General features: G+C 42.0%; 1 protein-coding gene across 1 annotated transcript in view; it reads right to left on the minus strand.

Annotated features, from left to right (window-relative positions):
• HCFC2 (host cell factor C2) overlaps nucleotides 1-20,873 on the minus strand; it is a 268,454-nt gene that overhangs the window by 199,937 nt on the left and 47,644 nt on the right. The window contains exons 4-5 of the mRNA XM_053716965.1: nucleotides 18,879-19,087; nucleotides 17,564-17,648 (exon numbers count right to left, since the gene is read on the minus strand). Coding sequence (XP_053572940.1) covers nucleotides 17,564-17,648; nucleotides 18,879-19,087 — 294 coding nt within the window. The remainder of the gene's footprint in view (nucleotides 1-17,563; nucleotides 17,649-18,878; nucleotides 19,088-20,873) is intronic.

Consider the following 20,873-nt stretch of genomic DNA (forward strand, 5'->3'; position numbering starts at 1 on the left):
GGAACCTTCTACAATACCTTAAGTACCAAGTTTAAGCTCCAAGGGGGAGCTGACTGCTTAAAGAAAGGCCTGATTTGAGATAGAGTCTGAACAAAGGATTGTATGTCACGGAGATCAGCGAGTCTCCTGTGTAACAGAACAGATAAAGCTGAAATTTGCCCCTTTAGGAAACTAGCGGCGAGACCCTTCTCCAATCCTTCTTGAAGAAATGACAAAATCCTGGATACCCTCACCCTGTGCCAAGGGTAGCCATGCGTCTCACACCAGGACAAGTAATTCCTCCACACCTTATGATAGATGCGACGAGTGACCGGCTTTCTTGCCTGAACCAGAGTGTCAATCAAATTTTCCACAAAACCCCTTTTTGCCAAGACTAAGTGTTCAATCTCCACGCAGTCAGCCTCAGATAATCGAGATTTTGATGTTGAAAAGGACCCTGTTCCAGCAGATCCCTGTGACAGGGTAACCTCCACGGCTGAGAGGATGACATCCCCACCAGATCCGCAAACCACGTCCTCCTTGGCCACGGAGGAGCAATCAGAATGGAGGACGCTCTCTCCTGCTTTATACGCCAGAGGGAATATGTATACTAGACCGAACGCCAAGGCATCGCCAATGCATCTATTAGCTCCACCTGGGGGTTCCTAGACCCCGATCCGTATCGGGGAAGCTTGCAGTTTAATCTGGACACCATGAGATCAATCTCTGGCGTCCCCCATCTGAGACAGATCTCCACAAACAGCTCGGGGTAAAGAGACCATTCCCCCGGGTGAAAAGTCTGCCTGCTGAGAAAATCCGCCTCCCAGTTGTCCACACCCGGGATGTGGACTGCAGAGAGCGAACAGTTGTGGGTCTCCGCCCACTCCAGTATCCGAGACACCTCTCTCATTGCAAGGGAGCTCCTCGTGCCTCCCTGGTGGTTGATGTAAGCCACCCAGGTGATATTGTCCATCTGGAACCTGATAAAGCCGAAGTCTCTCAGATGAGACCACGCCTCCAGAGCGTTGTAGATCGCTCGAAGCTCCAGAATATTTATTGGAAGAAGGGACTCTAAGCGAGACCACTTCCCCTGCACCATCCTGGCACCCCAAACAGCTCTCGATCCCGCCAGACTCGCGTCTCCCAGGACGGTCTCAGGAAGGATGTCCCCATGGACAAGTGATCCAGGCGGATCCACCAGGAGAGGGAAATCCGAGTCCGTGTATCCATGTGTATCGGCTGAGACTGATCGGAATGATCGCCGTTCCACTGTCTCAACATGCACCATTGAAGATGTCCGAGATGAAACCTGGCGAACGGAATGATGTCCATGCTGGAAAAAATGAGCCCAATCATTTCCATACACTGAGCTACAGACGGTCTCACTGTAGACTGAAGGGCAAGACAGGTGGACGCCATCTTTGCGCATCGCTTCTCCGTGAGAAAGATCTTCATGGACACCGAGTCTATGATCGTGCCCAAGAACTCCACTCTGGTACTGGGAACCAGAGAACTCTTCTCAAAATTGATCCTCCAACCGTGAGATTGAAGTAACTGCAGTAGGACCCTGGTGTGGACCTCTGCCAGGTGGTATGACGGCGCCTCAACAAGAATATTGTCCAGATAGGGCGCCATAATGCCCTGGGATCTGGCTACTGCTAGAAGGGCCCCCAGGACCTTGGTAAAGACTCTTGGGGCCATCACCAAACCGAAGGGGAGGGCCACAAAATGGAAATGCTGATCCAGAAAGGCAAATCTGAGGAACCTGACATGGTCCTTGTGAATCGGAACATGAAGGTAGACATCACTCAAATCTATAGAGGTCATTAGCTGCCTCTCTAGGACTAGGGGAAGAATGTATCTGATTATTTCTATTTTGAACGATGGAACGGACAGAAACTTGTTTAAACATTTGAGGTCCAGAATCGGGTGGAACGTGCCCTCCTTTGGGACCACAAACAAATTGGAGTAATACCCTCTACCCCTTTCTGCCTGGGGTACTGGTATGAAAACCCCTAGAGCGGAGAGATCCCGCACACAACCCAGAAAGGCTTCTCTTATTTCTGGCCTTGAAGACAAGTTTGACAGAAGGAATCTGCCCCTGGGCGGAGAGGACTTGAACCTTATCCTGTAGCCCTGGTCGACCATCTCTAGAACCCATGGGTCCTAAACATCCTGCAGCCAGGCGTCTAAGAACAGAGACAGAGACAATCTGCCCCCCACTCGGTCGGCAGACCAGTCGGGGGCCACCCCTTCATGCGGACTTAATCTCGGCGGGCTTCTTGTGCTACTTAGATTTGTTCCAGGCTTAAGCAGGCTTCCTGGCACCCTTGGATTGGTCCGCTTTTATGGTGGGCTGAGCGCGTTGCGTCTTATCCCCGCAAAAGGGACGAAAATTAGCACTCTTAGGCTTCGACTTCTTATCCTGGTGAAAGAAGGCACCCTTGCCTCTTGTAACCGTGGATATGATAGAGTCCAGACCTGGACCGAACAGGATCATGCCGTTGAAAGGCAAAGACAAGAGCCTCGTCTTAGAGGTCACGTCTGCCGACTAAGATTTTAGCCACAGAGCTTTACGTGCTAGAACCAAAAAACCTGACATCTTGGTTTTCAGACAGATAATCTGCTTATTAGAGTCACGAATGAAAGAATTGGCCACCTTTAGGGCCTTAATCTTTTCCTGCACCTCTTCGAAAGAGGGTTCACCCTCAATCATTTCAAATAATGCATAGCACCAATATGACGCCGCTCTAGCCATTGCGGCTACCGGTTGAAAAACAAACCATGTGTGTTGAAACATCTTTCACAACATGTTTTCCAACTTCTTATCAAAAGGCTCCTTGAACGAAGAACTATCCTCTAAAGGAATCGTTGTGCGCTTAGTGAGCGTGGAGATGGCCCCATCCACCTTGGGAATGGTCCCTCACAACTCTAGCTGGGCCTCCAGGATGGGAAAAAGCTTTTTAAATTGAGAAGAAGGGGAAAAGGAAGAACCTTATCTCTTCCATTCATTCTTAATAATGTTCGCCATCTTGACAGGAACCGGGAAGGTCTGGGGAACCACCCTGTCCTTGTAAACCTTATCCAACTTAGGAATAGAGGGCTTCTTTGCTAGTTTAGGCTCCGGAACCTCTAAGGTAGCTAGCACTTGCTTCAACAAAAAAACATAATTTATGTAAGAACTTACCTGATAAATTCATTTCTTTCATATTAGCAAGAGTCCATGAGCTAGTGACGTATGGGATATACATTCCTACCAGGAGGGGCAACGTTTCCCAAACCTCAAAATGCCTATAAATACACCCCTCACCTTACCCACAATTCAGTTTAACGCATAGCCAAGAAGTGGGGTGATAAGAAAAAAGTGCGAAAGCATAAAAAATAAGGAATTGGAATAATTGTGCTTTATACAAAAAAATCATAACCACCACAAAAAAGGGTGTGCCTCATGGACTCTAATATGAAAGAAATTAATTTATCAGGTAAGTTCTTACATAAATTATGTTTTCTTTCATGTAATTAGCAAGAGTCCATGAGCTAGTGACGTATGGGATAATGAATACCCAAGATGTGGATCTTCCACGCAAGAGTCACTAGAGAGGGAGGGATAAAATAATGACAGCCAATTCCGCTGAAAATAATCCACACCCAAAACAAAGTTTAAATCTTACAATGAAAAACTGAAATTATAAGCAGAAGAATCAAACTGAAACAGCTGCCTGAAGTACTTTTCTACCAAAAACTGCTTCAGAAGAAGAAAACACATCAAAATGGTAGAATTTAGTAAAAGTATGCAAAGAAGACCAAGTTGCTGCTTTGCAAATCTGATCAACCGAAGCTTCATTCCTAAACGCCCAGGAAGTAGAAACTGACCTAGTAGTATGAGCTGTAATCCTTTGAGGCGGACTTTTACCCGACTCGACATAAGCATGATGAATCAAAGACTTTAACCAAGACGCCAAAGAAATGGCAGAGGCCTTCTGACCTTTCCTAGAACCGGAAAAGATAACAAATAGACTAGAAGTCTTTAGGAAATTTTTGGTAGCTTCAACATAATATTTCAAAGCTCTAACTACATCCAAAGAATGCAACGATCTTTCCTTAGAATTCTTAGGATTAGGACACAATGAAGGAACCACAATTTCTCTACTAATGTTGTTAGAATTCACAACCTTAGGAAAAAATTTAAAAGAAGTTCGCAACACCGCCTTATCCTGATGAAAAATCAGAAAAGGAGACTCACAAGAAAGAGCAGATAATTCAGAAACTCTTCTAGCAGAAGAGATGGCCAAAAGAAACAAAACTTTCCAAGAAAGTAATTTAATGTCCAGCGAATGCATAGGTTCAAACGGAGGAGCTTGAAGAGCCCCCAGAACCAAATTCAAATTCCAAGGAGGAGAAATTGACTTAATAACAGGTTCTATACGAACCAAAGCTTGTACAAAACAATGAATATCAGGAAGACTAGCAATCTTTCTGTGAAAAAGAACAGAAAGAGCAGAGATTTGTCCTTTCAAGGAACTTGCAGACAAACCTTTATCCAAACCATCCTGAAGAAACTGTAAAATTCTAGGAATTCTAAAAGAATGCCAAGAAAAATGATGAGAAAAACACCAAGAAATGTAAATCTTCCAGACTCGATAATATATCTTCCTAGATACAGATTTACGAGCCTGTAACATAGTATTAATCACAGAGTCAGAGAAACCTCTATGACTGAGAATCAAGCGTTCAATCTCCATACCTTCAAATTTAAGGATTTGAGATCCTGATGGAAAAAAAGACCTTGCGATAGAAGGTCTGGTCTTAACGGAAGAGTCCACGGTTGGCAAGTGGCCATCCGGACAAGATCCGCATACCAAAACCTGTGAGAACAAACGAGCCACCAGCAGAACAAACGAGCACTCCTTTAGAATCTTGGAAATCACTCTTGGAAGAAGAACTAGAGGCGGAAAGATATAGGCAGGATGATACTTCCAAGGAAGTGACAATGCATCCACTGCCTCCGCCTGAGGATCCCTGGATCTGGACAGATACCTGGGAAGCTTCTTGTTTAGATGAGAAGCCATCAGATCTATTTCTGGAAGTCCCCACATTTGAACAATCTGAAGAAATACCTCTGGGTGAAGAGACCATTTGCCCAGATGTAACGTTTGGCGACTGAGATAATCCGCTTCCCAATTGTCTATACCTGGGATATGAACCGCAGAAATTAGACAGGAGCTGGATTCTGCCCATACCAGTATTCGAGATACTTCTTTCATAGCCAGAGGACTGTGAGTCCCTCCTTGATGATTGACATATGCCACGGTTGTGACATTGACCGTCTGAAAACAAATGAACGACTCTCTCTTTAGAAGAGGCCATGACTGAAGAGCTCTGAAAATTGCACGGAGTTCCAAAATGTTGATTGGTAATCTCACCTCCTGAGATTCCCAAACCCCTTGTGCTGTCAGAGACCCCCAAACAGCTCCCCAACCTGTCAGACTTCCATCTGTTGAAATCACAGTCCAGGTCGGAAGAACAAAAGAAGCCCCCTGAACTAAACGATGGTGGTCTGTTCACCACGTCAGAGAGTGTCGTACAATCGGTTTTAAAGATATTAAATGAGATATCTTTGTATAATCCCTGCACCACTGGTTCAGCATACAGAGCTGAAGAGGTCGCATGTGAAAACGAGCAAAGGGGATCGCGTCCGATGCAGCAGTTATAAGACCTAGAATTTCCATGCATAAGGCTAGCGAAAGGAATGATTGAGACTGAAGGTTTCGACAAGCTGAAACCAATTTTAGACGTCTCTTGTCTGTCAGAGACAGAGTCATGGACACTGAATCTATCTGGAAACCTAAAAAGGTTACCCTTGTCTGAGGAATCAATTAACTTTTTGGTAAATCCAACCATGTTCTCGAAGAAACAATACAAGTCGATTCGTATGAGATTCTGCTAAATGTGAAGACTGAGCAAGTACCAAGATATCGTCCAAATAAGGAAATACCACAATACCCTGAGCACAAACTTACTTCACCACCTCCACGGGAGGCAAAGTTTGTAAAACTAATTTGTGGGTGTGGTGAGGGGTGTATTTATAGGCATTTTGAGGTTTGGGAAACTTTGCCCCTCCTGGTAGGAATGTATATCCCATACGTCACTAGCTCATGGACTCTTGCTAATTACATGAAAGAAATGCAGGTTCTCCATTTTAAACCAAAAACCGTGTTCCTCCGCTGCCGGAGGTTTAGATGACACAGACTCCGACCCCGAAAGGGCCTCTTTGGATGCGTTGGATTGGGCCTCGTCATCGTACTACCCCTCTGGGGCGTCCGACAAACACAACTCCTGGGTCGGGCCGCTATGAAAAGCTCTACACTTGCGCTAAGCAGAACGCGGCAAAGCATGGATCACCTTAGCGACTGCCGTTTCAAGCTGATCAGCAAAGTCCGGCGGCCAAGCAATTTCCCTTGAAGGGGTAACAGTCGGACCCTGCATGTGGAATAGGGGACACCAATGGGGAACGCACCTCACGGGACGGAGACCCCTCAGAGGTGGACGGCTTAGTAGTGCTAGACATTCTCTTATGTTTGGAAGTCGTAGCTTTCTCAAGGCATGTGGAACACAGTTGCGCAGGCTGGTCTACCAAAACCTCACAATAAACACAGGTATAAGACTTACATAAAGAGGAAGTACCCTCTATCACATCAGAATCCTACATAGCTTTTAGAAAAAAAGACTAGAACAGGCACCTTTATAACCACCAATGGCCAGGGCACTCACCACCTACTATGACCCGGACTCAGAAACCGATTTGTCTCCTCCATCGCAGATCAGACCGGAAGTGAAGAAGCCCCTCCTGGTCACAAGGATGACTACGCAGGACCGCCCCTGCCCATGAGAAAGCTCGCTAAAACCGTGCAAAACTCCCGGAAGAGAACCTGTCAGTTCCACAAAAATGCCAGAGCCGCGTCCTTGCACATAACGCAGCAATCACATAATAAACTTATCATATACATACCCCCCCCTGCTCAATAATCCCCTCATAGGAATATTACCCCTTGATTCTATAAAGATAAAGGCGCCACACTGTGGCCCTGCTTCTGTGTTACCATTATGTAAAAATGAAACGATCTTACCAGAATCTATGCCGTGGAACAGGAACACGGCCCTTCAAGTGAGACAAGTAGTAGCTGCGCTCTTGACATGGACTTGAGAGAAGAAAGCAATCTGCGAAACTCGTCAACGCCGATTGCTAAAGGAGCTGTTAATATGGATCGGGATGGTGTTGCAAAGGGAAGCTCCCCCTGCATCTCCGGACTCTAACGTTCACCCAGGCCCTCAAGTTGAGAAGCTTGAAGGGCTACTTAAAAACTCCTGTCCCATAGCGAAGGGTAGAACCCCTCATAAGAGACCTACGATATTTTGGCACCTCTCTGCCACCTCCTGTGACGAAAAGCAAAGAATGACTAGGGGAGTGGGGGAGGCATTTAAGCCTTTGGCTGGGCTGTCTTTGCCTCCTCCTGGTAGCCAGGTTCTTAATTCCCACTAGTAATGAATGAAGCCGTGGACTCTCCTCCCCTTTAGATGAAAACCAAATATATGTGGGTAGCTCAATGCAACAGAGTTGCCACAGTGTATACAAATGTTAGAAACTTGCCTGTTAATGGACATTGCTGGACCCTAACAGTTCTTATGCATGAAACAAAAATGGTAAGAATTTGATCACTAGCACATAAAATGCATGTAAATAGGAAAATGGGAGGGAGAGAGAATGGCAGGGATAATTATTCATGGTAAACCAAAAGTCAAAAATAATTTTCTATTTCATATGCTGTTACAAACCTGAAAGAAAACATCAGTAGGATAGGAAAGATTATCAAAAATAATTCAGGCTTATTTTTATAACAGAAATAATTAAAGGGACACTGAACCCAATTTTTTTCTTTCATGATTCAGATAGAGCATGCAATTTTAAGCAACTTTCTAATTTACTCCTATTATCAAATTTTCTTCATTCTCTTGGTATCTTTATTTGAAATGCAATAATGTAAGTTTAGATGCCGGCCCATTTCTTGTGAACAACCTGGGTTGTTCTTGCCGATTGGTGGATAAATTCATCCACGAAAAAAAAAATGCTGTCCTGAGTTCTCAAACAAAAAAAAGCTTAGATGCCTTCTTTTTAAATAAAGATAGCAAGAGAACGAAGAAAAAATGATAATAGGAGTACATTACAAAGTAGCTTAAAATTGCATGCTCTATCTGAATCGCAAAAAAAAATTAGGTTCAGTGTCCCTTAAAATAAGCAAACACAGATGAAAATGATGATACATTAGGGGCGGAGCCAACAGCCAGAGCAACAAGACGCACAACATATCTTTTCAAGGTTTATGATACTACTTATGCCTTAAATTTATATTTAAACATATATTTCTAGATAGATCAAGATGCCCTGTGAGAAATTGGATGGTTCCAACGCTTATACAGGACCTCACATGCTCATCTGATTACTGACAGAGACTGCCAGTGGGTGAAAAGCCGGCCATGTGCATTTGTGGAGCGGAGGTGTAATACCATTCCTGGAAGCCTAGACCTTGTGGGAGACAGTCCATACTGGGCTATATATATATATCTTTTTTTTTCTCACTACTTGATTCCTTCTGAGTATCCATACAATGGCGTATGCAGTTTATATCATCAGGGAGATAAATGGCATTCTAGACAACTACCGAGCCATTCTTGAACATACAATGAAGATGGCGCTACAATCTACTACAGCCAGCACTATTGCGCAGGTCTCCTTTGTTGATAGCGCCCGGAGTCAAGGTGCTTGACAACTACTCTGAACGGGAGTCAGAAGAAACCAGAATTTGCTTTTAAAGTTGCCTACGGCAGGAATTGGGGAACTAACCAATATCAGTGTTACTGAAAACAACATTAATTCTATGGCGACAATAAAAAACGCATTGCCGAGATCCGACCATCCTCCACAATAGCCAACCAGACAACTAGATGGGGCAAACTCGGGAAAGCTTGCCCTGCAGAAACATGGCCACAAGTGATATGCCTCACACCGATTACGCTGCAGTTAAGGTCTTTCCAACCCTCGGAATCACGGTCAATCAATTGGGACACTGGTGACTCCCCTCAGATGTATTACACGCTGCCATTGATTGGTGTGAGGTAGTGGGGCAGTATATTTTACAGAAAGACTTTGGCAATAACGTAATTACTTGAGCCCTTTGCATTGCTCTGTTTGAGAATAAAGGACTCTGAGACTTTCTCTTTTATTTAGTTTTGTGTTAGAAGTTAACTATCTATACTAAAGGGTTGTTTTATCTACGCTGCCCATCACTGGACTTTGGGAGAACGGGGCATTGGCTTAAGTCTTCTTGGAACAATGTCTTTCTTGACACTCGAGTGGCAAAAGTTTCTGCTATAAGATATAGATCCTATCGGGAATTGGTTAAACTATATTGATGTCTGGCTATCCAATTTTTATTTTCTTTCTCTGAGAATCGATGTGGGCTGGAATATAAATGGTGCATAGTAAGGGGCAGAAAAATCTGTTTATGTTTTATATGACACGTCTCCTAAAAGACTAGGCACTAAAGCCAATTCAGTTTCATAAAATCTATTTTGCAACCTCATCACTGTTTGAAGTACATATATGTTTAAAAGTTTACCTTAGCTTATATTTTCACTGTTAGAACACACTCTATAATTGGAGGTAATTGTTTATAGTTATGTAGTTTGCACACTGATACAGTTCGGACTCCTACAGACTTGACATATCTACGCTCTGATTCACTGCATGTTTAACACCCTTTTGGGCCCTAAATATAATTATGTATTCTGTTCTACATACCAAGATAGCTCCCATTATCTGTCAAATATGTGTACATGGATACTGTAGGGGTAAAGGCCCTTAAGAGCAATTGATAGTATTTTTATCATTGCCCTTTCCGACAGCTATCAAAAAATTGCATGGCACTATCATGTATTTTCCTAGTTTCAGACTTACCCTACATTAGTATTATACTTTTTATACTTGGTATTTCAGTATAATTCCCCAGCTCATACATGATAAATCACAGTCATAATGTCTCTTATCAATAAGGCAGGGCAATTGATTTATTATATATCAAGGAACATGATGATTTTAAGGTACTCCCCTCACTAGGAAGCCCCAGATAATCGCCATCACTAAAGGCTGAATATCTCCTATTCCAATAGTTTATTAGTTAATATAGGTACTAAAAATGGGCTCCTGTGTTAAAAATTATAGCTTACTCATCCTCTGCTTTCCTGGTTTATTCTCACAAATAGCATTATAAATTGGCTGTGGTACTTTATAAGGCTCATCCACCAAGATTATTTAACAAGGGTCCTCTACACTGGCTCTATGTTATACTCTTTGTTCAGGGAAGGAGACTTAGTCCACCATGGGCAGTGTCAAGAAATTGTTCAGTGTCCCTAGCCTAAGTAATGATTTCCATAAAATAGGGTAGTAAAGACATCCTCCCAGAGTAATGTATTGATCTGATATGAAAAGGGTGCCTTTAGCGCTGTGCGCAAGGTCTCGCTCTCTCTTAGTATATATAAACACTTATGATGTTATGTTGCTTCTTAACTATAGACATCTGCTTCTGCATGTCTACCTATCGGTGGGTATGGGGCCCAGATGGTGGGAGTCATTTGGGATAATCTAGATGTCTTTGTGCTCTATCTGAACCACTGTAAGTCATTTCACACCTTAATGTTCTGGAGGCATGTATAATTTTGGTTCAAGGGCGCTTATATTTAGAGTATATTTAGATTTTATATGTTTAGTATAAGTTAGGGCACCAGAAATAACAGAAATGCCACAATTGTCTCCTTCAGCTTAACAGTCAGATCTTGCCAAATAGAGCTGTTCCCTTTGTAGGTATATAAATAAAACATAATTTATGCTTACCTGATAAATTCCTTTCTTCTGTTGTGTGATCAGTCCACGGGTCATCATTACTTCTGGGATATAACTCCTCCCCAACAGGAAATGCAAGAGGATTCACCCAGCAGAGCTGCATATAGCTCCTCCCCCCTACGTCACTCCCAGTCATTCGACCAAGAATCAACGAGAAAGGGGAAACCAAGGGTGAAGTGGTGACTGGAGTATAATTTAAAAGATATTTACCTGCCTTAAAACAGGGCGGGCCGTGGACTGATCACACAACAGAAGAAAGGAATTTATCAGGTAAGCATAAATTATGTTTTCTTCTGTTATGTGTGATCAGTCCACGGGTCATCATTACTTCTGGGATACCAATACCAAAGCAAAAGTACACGGATGACGGGAGGGATAGGCAGGCTCATTATACAGAAGGAACCACTGCCTGAAGAACCTTTCTCCCAAAAATAGCCTCCGAAGAAGCAAAAGTGTCAAATTTGTAAAATTTGGAAAAAGTATGAAGCGAAGACCAAGTTGCAGCCTTGCAAATCTGTTCAACAGAGGCCTCATTCTTAAAGGCCCAAGTGGAAGCTACAGCTCTAGTGGAATGAGCTGTAATTCTTTCAGGAGGCTGCTGTCCAGCAGTCTCATAGGCTAAACGTATTATGCTACGAAGCCAAAAAGAGAGAGAGGTAGCAGAAGCTTTTTGACCTCTCCTCTGTCCAGAATAAACGACAAACAGGGAAGAAGTTTGGCGAAAATCTTTAGTTGCCTGCAAGTAGAACTTGAGGGCACGAACTACATCCAGATTGTGTAGAAGACGTTCCTTCTTTGAAGAAGGATTTGGACACAAGGATGGAACAACAATCTCTTGATTGATATTCCTGTTAGTGACTACCTTAGGTAAGAACCCAGGTTTAGTACGCAGAACTACCTTGTCTGAGTGAAAGATCAGATAAGGAGAATCACAGTGTAAGGCTGATAACTCAGAGACTCTTCGAGCCGAGGAAATAGCCATTAAAAACAGAACTTTCCAAGATAACAATTTTATATCAATGGAATGAAGGGGTTCAAACGGAACACCCTGTAAAACGTTAAGAACTAAGTTTAAACTCCATGGCGGAGCAACAGCTTTAAACACAGGCTTGATCCTAGCTAAAGCCTGACAAAAGGCCTGGACGTCTGGATTTTCTGACAGACGCCTGTGTAACAAGATGGACAGAGCTGAGATCTGTCCCTTTAATGAGCTAGCCGATAAACCCTTTTCTAAACCTTCTTGTAGAAAGGACATTATCCTAGGAATCCTAACCTTACTCCAGGAGTAACCTTTGGATTCGCACCAGTATAGGTATTTACGCCATATCTTATGGTAAATCCTTCTGGTAACAGGCTTCCTAGCCTGTATCAGGGTATCAATAACCGACTCAGAAAAACCACGTTTTGATAAAATCAAGCGTTCAATTTCCAAGCAGTCAGCTTCAGAGAAGTTAGATTTTGATGTTTGAATGGACCCTGTATCAGAAGGTCCTGTCTTAGAGGTAGAGACCAAGGTGGACAGGATGACATGTCCACTAGATCTGCATACCAAGTCCTGCGTGGCCATGCAGGCGCTATTAGAATCACTGATGCTCTCTCCTGTTTGATTTTGGCAATCAATCGAGGAAGCAGCGGGAAGGGTGGAAACACATAAGCCATCCCGAAGTTCCAAGGTGCTGTCAAAGCATCTATCAGAACCGCTCCCGGATCCCTGGATCTGGACCCGTAGTGAGGAAGTTTGGCGTTCTGGCGAGACGCCATGAGATCTATCTCTGGTTTGCCCCAACGTCGAAGTATTTGGGCAAAGACCTCCGGATGAAGTTCCCACTCCCCCGGATGAAAAGTCTGGCGACTCAAGAAATCCGCCTCCCAGTTCTCCACTCCCGGGATGTGGATTGCTGACAGGTGGCAAGAGTGAGACTCTGCCCAGCGAATTATCTTTGATACTTCTATCATTGCTAGGGAGCTTCTTGTCCCTCCTTGATGGTTGATGTAAGCTACAGTCGTGATGTTGTCCGACTGAAACCTGATGAACCCCCGAGTTTTTAACTGGGGCCAAGCCAGAAGGGCATGGAGAACTGCTCTCAATTCCAGAATGTTTATTGGCAGGAGACTTTCCTCCTGATTCCATTGTCCCTGAGCCTTCAGAGAATTCCAGACAGCGCCCCAACCTAGTAGGCTGGCGTCTGTTGTTACAATTGTCCAGTCCGGCCTGCTGAATGGCATCCCCCTGGACAGATGTGGCCGAGAAAGCCACCATAGAAGAGAGTTTCTGGTCTCTTGATCCAGGTTCAGAGTAGGGGACAAGTCTGAGTAATCCCCATTCCACTGACTCAGCATGCACAATTGCAGCGGTCTGAGATGTAGACGTGCAAAGGGAACTATGTCCATTGCTGCTACCATTAAACCGATCACCTCCATGCATTGAGCTACTGACGGGAGTTGAATGGAATGAAGGACACGGCATGCATTTAGAAGCTTTGTTAATCTGTCTTCTGTCAGATAAATCTTCATTTCTACAGAATCTATAAGAGTCCCTAAGAACGGAACTCTTGTGAGAGGAAAAAGAGAACTCTTCTTTTCGTTCACTTTCCATCCATGCGACCTTAGAAATGCCAGAACTAACTCTGTATGAGATTTGGCAGTTTGAAAGCTTGAAGCTTGTATCAGAATGTCGTCTAGGTACGGAGCTACCGAAATTCCTCGCGGTCTTAGTACCGCCAGAAGGGCACCCAGAACCTTTGTGAAGATTCTTGGAGCCGTAGCCAATCCGAATGGAAGAGCTACAAACTGGTAATGCCTGTCTAAGAAGGCAAACCTTAGATACCGGTAATGATCTTTGTGAATCGGTATGTGAAGGTAAGCATCCTTTAAATCCACTGTGGTCATGTACTGACCCTTTTGGATCATGGGTAAGATTGTCCGAATAGTTTCCATTTTGAACGATGGAACTCTTAGGAATTTGTTTAGGATCTTTAAATCCAAGATTGGCCTGAAAGTTCCCTCTTTTTTGGGAACCACAAACAGGTTTGAGTAAAACCCTTGTCCTTGTTCCGACCGCGGAACCGGATGGATCACTCCCATTAATAACAGATCTTGTACACAGCGTAGAAACGCTTCTTTCTTTATCTGGTTTGTTGACAACCTTGACAGATGAAATCTCCCTCTTGGGGGAGAGAATTTGAAGTCTAGAAGGTATCCCTGAGATATGATCTCTAGCGCCCAGGGATCCTGAACATCTCTTGCCCAAGCCTGGGCGAAGAGAGAGAGTCTGCCCCCCACTAGACCCGGTCCCGGATCGGGGGCCCTCGGTTCATGCTGTCTTTGGGGCAGCAGCAGGTTTCCTGGCCTGCTTGCCCTTGTTCCAGGACTGGTTAGGTTTCCAGCCTTGTCTGTAACGAGCAACAGCTCCTTCCTGTTTTGGTGCAGTGGAAGTTGATGCTGCTCCTGTTTTGAAATTCCGAAAGGGACGAAAATTAGACTGTCTAGCCTTAGCTTTGGCTTTGTCTTGAGGCAGGGCGTGGCCCTTACCTCCTGTAATGTCAGCGATAATTTCTTTCAAACCGGGCCCAAATAAAGTTTGCCCCTTGAAAGGAATATTAAGTAATTTGGACTTAGAAGTTACATCAGCTGACCAGGATTTTAGCCACAGCGCTCTACGTGCCTGGATGGCGAATCCTGAGTTCTTAGCCGTAAGTTTGGTTAAATGTACTACGGCCTCCGAAATGAATGAATTAGCTAGTTTAAGGACTTTAAGCCTGTCCGTAATGTCGTCCAGCGTAGATGAACTAAGGTTCTCTTCCAGAGACTCAATCCAAAATGCTGCCGCAGCCGTAATCGGCGCGATGCATGCAAGGGGTTGCAATATAAAACCTTGTTGAACAAACATTTTCTTAAGGTAACCCTCTAATTTTTTATCCATTGGATCTGAAAAAGCACAGCTATCCTCCACCGGGATAGTGGTACGCTTAGCTAAAGTAGAAACTGCTCCCTCCACCTTAGGGACCGTTTGCCATAAGTCCCGTGTGGTGGCGTCTATTGGAAACATCTTTCTAAATATTGGAGGGGGTGAGAACGGCACACCGGGTCTATCCCACTCCTTAGTAACAATTTCAGTTAGTCTCTTAGGTATAGGAAAAACGTCAGTACTCGCCGGTACCGCAAAGTATTTATCCAACCTACACAATTTCTCTGGTATTGCAACAGTGTTACAATCATTAAGAGCCGCTAAAACCTCCCCTAGTAATACACGGAGGTTTTCCAATTTAAATTTAAAATTTGAAATATCTGAATCCAATCTGTTTGGATCAGAACCGTCACCCACAGAATGAAGCTCTCCGTCCTCATGCTCTGCAAGTTGTGACGCAGTATCAGACATGGCCCTAGTATTATCAGCGCACTCTGTTCTCACCCCAGAGTGATCACGCTTGCCTCTTAGTTCTGGTAATTTAGCCAAAACTTCAGTCATAACAGTAGCCATATCTTGTAATGTTATCTGTAATGGCCGCCCAGATGTACTAGGCGCCATAATATCACGCACCTCCCGGGCGGGAGATGCAGGTACTGCCACGTGAGGCGAGTTAGTCGGCATAACTCTCCCCTCGCTGTTTGGTGAAATTTGTTCAAATTGTACAGATTGGCTTTTATTTAAAGTAGCATCAATACAGTTAGTACATAAATTTCTATTGGGCTCCACCTTGGCATTGGAACAAATGACACAGGTATCTTCCTCTGAGTCAGACATGTTTAACACACTAGCAATAAACTTGCAACTTGGTTACAATCTTATTTAACAAAAACGTACTGTGCCTCAAAGAAGCACTAAACGATTAAATGACAGTTGAAATAATGAACTGAAAAACAGTTATAGTCTCAATCCTTAAAAACAACACAACTTTTAGCAAAGGTTTGTTCCCATTAGTAAATTAACAATAATTAAATTTGAAAATAAAAATTACAGAGCAACGTTTTTTAATCACAGTCAATATATAAGTCTCACAGCTCTGCTGAGAGAATCTACCTCCCTCCAAAGAAGTTTGAAGACCCCTGAGTTCTGTTAGAGATGAACCGGATCATGCAGGAAATACAAGAGTAACTGACTGGAAATTTTTGATGCGTAGCAAAGAGCGCCAAAAACGGCCCCTCCCCCTCACACACAGCGGTGAGAGAGAAACGAAACTGTCACAATTAAAACAAGTAACTGCCAAGTGGAAAAATAATGCCCAAATATTTATTCACTCAGTACCTCAGAAAATGCAAACGATTCTACATTCCAGCAAAAACGTTTAACATGATAAATACCTATTAAAAGGTTTAGTGTACTTTTAACAGAGTAATTCCGGTGAAATACCATCCCCAGAATACTGAAGTGTAGAGTATACATACATGTCATTATAACGGTATGGCAGGATTTTCTCATCAATTCCATTCAGAAAATAAAAACTGCTACATACCTCAATGCAGATTCATCTGCCCGCTGTCCCCTGATCTGAAGCTTTTACCTCCCTCAGATGGCCGAGAAACAGCAATATGATCTTAACTACTCCGGTTAAAATCATAGTAAAAACTCTGGTAGATTCTTCTTCAAACTCTGCCAGAGAGGCAACAACACGCTCCGGTGCTATTGTAAAATAACAAACTTTTGATTGAAGTTATAAAAACTAAGTATAATCACCATAGTCCTCTCACACATCCTATCTAGTCGTTGGGTGCAAGAGAATGACTGGGAGTGACGTAGGGGGGAGGAGCTATATGCAGCTCTGCTGGGTGAATCCTCTTGCATTTCCTGTTGGGGAGGAGTTATATCCCAGAAGTAATGATGACCCGTGGACTGATCACACATAACAGAAGAAATATATACATATCTACGGAATACTTCCCTCCAGGTCCCACCTGTCTACCCCATCTTTAAAGCAATTACATAAAAGCTTTAAACTCAAAGGTCCTTATTCCCAGTTAAGAAAACCTATGATTATTACCCCCCCCCCCCCCCCACACACACACACACACATATATATAGAACTCTAGTGACTTGTGATTATACTAGAGCATTTTTGCGCAGTTTCCCTTGAAACTTACCACACTCAAAGATATTACTTCCTCAATTATATTCTACCTTAACATTTTTAAACCCTTTATATTGTAAGTTACAATTTACTATTCATCTATTTTATGTTTTGGGATATCAAAAGATTAATAAATAACTTAACTAATATCTTTATCAGTTATTTAAAGTGCATTGCTACATGTTTATTCCTTATCTATGCCATTATATAGAAACTTAACTAGTATACTTTCTCTATATCAGTTATTTATAGTGCATTGCTACATCTTTATTCCTTATCTATGCCATTATATAGAATCAGAGAAAATATGGAAAATGTGAGGTTTATTTTTAGTGTACTGTATACACGTGATGTAACGGCTATGATTATACACTTTGGTAATATGATTGACATGCTTCTTTTTTTTTATTTGTATATGTACAGTATATGTTTTCTGTAAAGCAATTTCTTTGTCAAAGTACATGTATAACCTCAATAAAAATTATTAAAAAAAACAAAAAACAAATGATAATACATTCTAGCTGTAATGTCTACTGTGCCACAAAAAGAGTTATGGTCCACTTACCTATTTCCTATAACATTTGCTGTGTGAAGGCTGCGTGGCAGAGGGGCAGCACCTTTAATGCTTGGATTAGTCCATGCCATTGTTTCTAGAAACAAGGAGATAAATATAAAGACCAGAGTAGTGACTCAAATGTTGGAAATAAAACCAACACATTAAATATTTTTTCAATTTCATAAAAGTGCAATTTTACAATTTTAATTGGACTGACATGCAGACCAATTAGGTCACTAACAAAATGTGTGATAATGTACGGTGGATAAATAAGATTTTAAAAAAGGCCACTGTACTAATAGAAAAATAGAAGTGTGTAAAATATATAGCAACCATAAATTAAACCTTTACCTCTCTTAAATAAGTCAGCACATGGTTTTAGCACATTAATACAAAATGCCTCTTATACAGGGCTGGACAAATTCCATGATTATTTTACATATATCTTTAAAAAAAACACAATTGTCTGGAATCTAAGATTCTTACCAGCTCATGAAATTGGAATAAATGTGTTACTAGTTGAAGTTTATATAAAATAGGACATTTAGATATTTAACTAACATTTTTTAGGCATACTAGCTTGCCTGGCAGCACACCATTTTACTTTATGCAACACTATGCAATTATGTTATATGAGCAACACCTGTGACAATAACAAGGTACGTTGGCTAATTTTAATTTAAATGACAAAACAGCTGAGGACTGAAAAGGTGGACTTTGTATGACTATTCTTTTAATAGTTATGGGTATTTACTTATTTTACTAAGAAGCCAGTCCATAGGTTCAGCAGTTTTAGCACTATTTTTCAATAACAGTAAAACTTTTTTTTTTTCTCTTTTTGCTACTATTACAATGACATAAAAAAAATAGAAAATATGCAAATTATTTTCTAGATGCTTTAGAATGTTGTAATGTACACTATGTGAACTCATAACCAAGCCTTGTCCTTGATCGGGATTATAATGAAGTCACTGCAAGCACCTGAAGCATGCACGTATGAGAGATGCATTTACACTGGGCTTAAACAAATATGGTATGGGAAAAGCATGTACAAAAAAAGTTGGCACAGAATATGATAACTTTTCTCAGAAGTATTTTTGCACACAAACATGTATTGCAACAACGCTAATAGCGCTTGCAGATTCTTCCACTGAGCAGCACATAAAGTGTAGTATTGGAAAAACTTTTTAACACATCCACATTTAATAATTTCGATTACATCCATCATAATGAATTACAAAAACAGGGTTCTAGGTGCAGGTTGTTGCTTAGAAAAAGCAAAATCATAATAAGCATTGAACCCAAATAAACAAGTAGACCTCACCAATGTCAAGTTCCCAAAGATCACCAAGTCGACATCCAGACATTCCCCCAAAAATAAATAGCTTTGATTTTCCATTATCTTTTCTACTATATACAACAGCAGAGTGGGACTCTCTTGGAGATGGTGGGGTTCCCTTTGTAGATGGGATGTTCCAGCCAACAACTCCAGTTCCTGGACGGAGCTCAAGTTCAAATAAGTCATTAAGGTACCTGTAAAATGATTGGGAAATAATAAAAATTAAGAATATAATTTAATGAGATATAAAAAATATTGTTTACAGACTCAAGGTACTCTTAAGTTAGGTAAAACTCAGAACAGTGTGAAGTTGGGCAAATGATGAAGCTAGTGACCCACGATATTTTTATATAGACAACTTCAGCAGACAAGTACTGCAAGACACAAAACCCCCCATATTGCACTGAGATATGTTGCCCTGCTTGTGTGCTGACTATGGTCACTTGCTAACAGACTACATGTACAATTCACTGACATAAGTGTTAGTTTACATAAAAGTACACGTTATGACAATTTTTATGTTACTTCCACTACTATTGAAATGTAAACTTGTCATGCCACAGCCCCTCTCATCCCTGTCCTTGCCATGGCAGCACCTGGTTGTTGTGCGGCCCACGGCAGTGACATCATCACTGCTTGCCGCGATTGCTGCTCTGCTCATTTCCTGTACACCTATGCATGAGCCTGCCCCTATTTAAGGTAATCTCCTTCAGTCTGTAAGTGCTCTAGTATAGGTTTTCCTCTGTGTACTCCTGGGTGCTTTTGTTTTGCTGTTTACTATTGTGCTTTACTGGACTGCCTGCTTGTTTCTGAAACCTGCATTGCTATTGACCATTCTACTGCTTAACCCTTTTGATACTGAGAAAGATTGGACTGCATTGCTTATTGACCATTCTACTGCTTAAAGGGACATAATACTTATATGCTAAATCACTTGAAAGTGATGCAGTATAACTGTAAAAAGCTGACAGGTAAATATCATCTGAGCATCTCTATGTAAAAAAGGAAGATATTTTACCTCACAATCTCCTCAGCTCAGCAGAGTAAGTTCTGTTTAAAAAGTTATACTGAGCAGCTGCACAGCTGAAGGTAAAAAAAAGGGAAATGAACAGAAGCCAATCAGCATCAGCAGTGCTGAGGTCATGAACTCTTTTACTGTGATCTCATGAGATTTCACTTAACTCGCATGAGATTTCATAGTAGACACCCTTAAACCGAATAGGGAAATAACACAAGTGTGCATGAGGCTCACTGCCTTGCCTGTCCCAGGACAGGCATACTGATTTGCTGCTTAAAGCTCTTTACAATGGGGTGTGAATACTTAGGACATTTTGAGTTAAAATATCTTTCTTTTTTTACATAGAGACGTTCAGGTGATATTATCGTCAGCTTTTTGCAGCTATGCTGCATCACTTTCAAGTGTTTCAACATTTGGGTATCATGGCCCTTTAACCCTTTTGATACTCAGAAAGATTGGTCTGCCTGCTTGTTATTGAACCCTGCATTGTCTATTAACCATTCCTTTGCTTAACCCCTTGATTCTCAGAAACATTGGACTGTCTCTTCTCCCTGAACCCTGCATTCCCTAGTGAGCATTTCTTTTATTTTTGTGTTTTTTGTAGGGGCTTAGTACTATCTGCTTACTTCTGAACCCTACTCAGGCCAGTGACGTGCTCCTCATTAACCCTTGCAGCTTATGATGTTCCTGTACTTCCTCATTCTACCAAAATGTTATATTTAGTTCTGGATTTTTTCTTATCTTTCCACTTGATGCTGGGATAAGAAGACTACTGGCCAGGAAATATCCCACGAACATTACAAAACGAGCCCTAAAGAAGAAGTGACACTGATTTTTAGGCACAGACTTGTAATATGTAGGCTATAACAAAACATATTTCTAGACCATAGTTTTATTTTCAGTTAAAAAAGTTGCTTCAAAGTTTTATTTGTATTTTCGTTTTCACAATAACACATTTACTT

This window comes from Bombina bombina, chromosome 6 (assembly GCF_027579735.1).
Source record: "Bombina bombina isolate aBomBom1 chromosome 6, aBomBom1.pri, whole genome shotgun sequence".
Taxonomy (NCBI): Eukaryota; Metazoa; Chordata; class Amphibia; order Anura; family Bombinatoridae; genus Bombina; species Bombina bombina.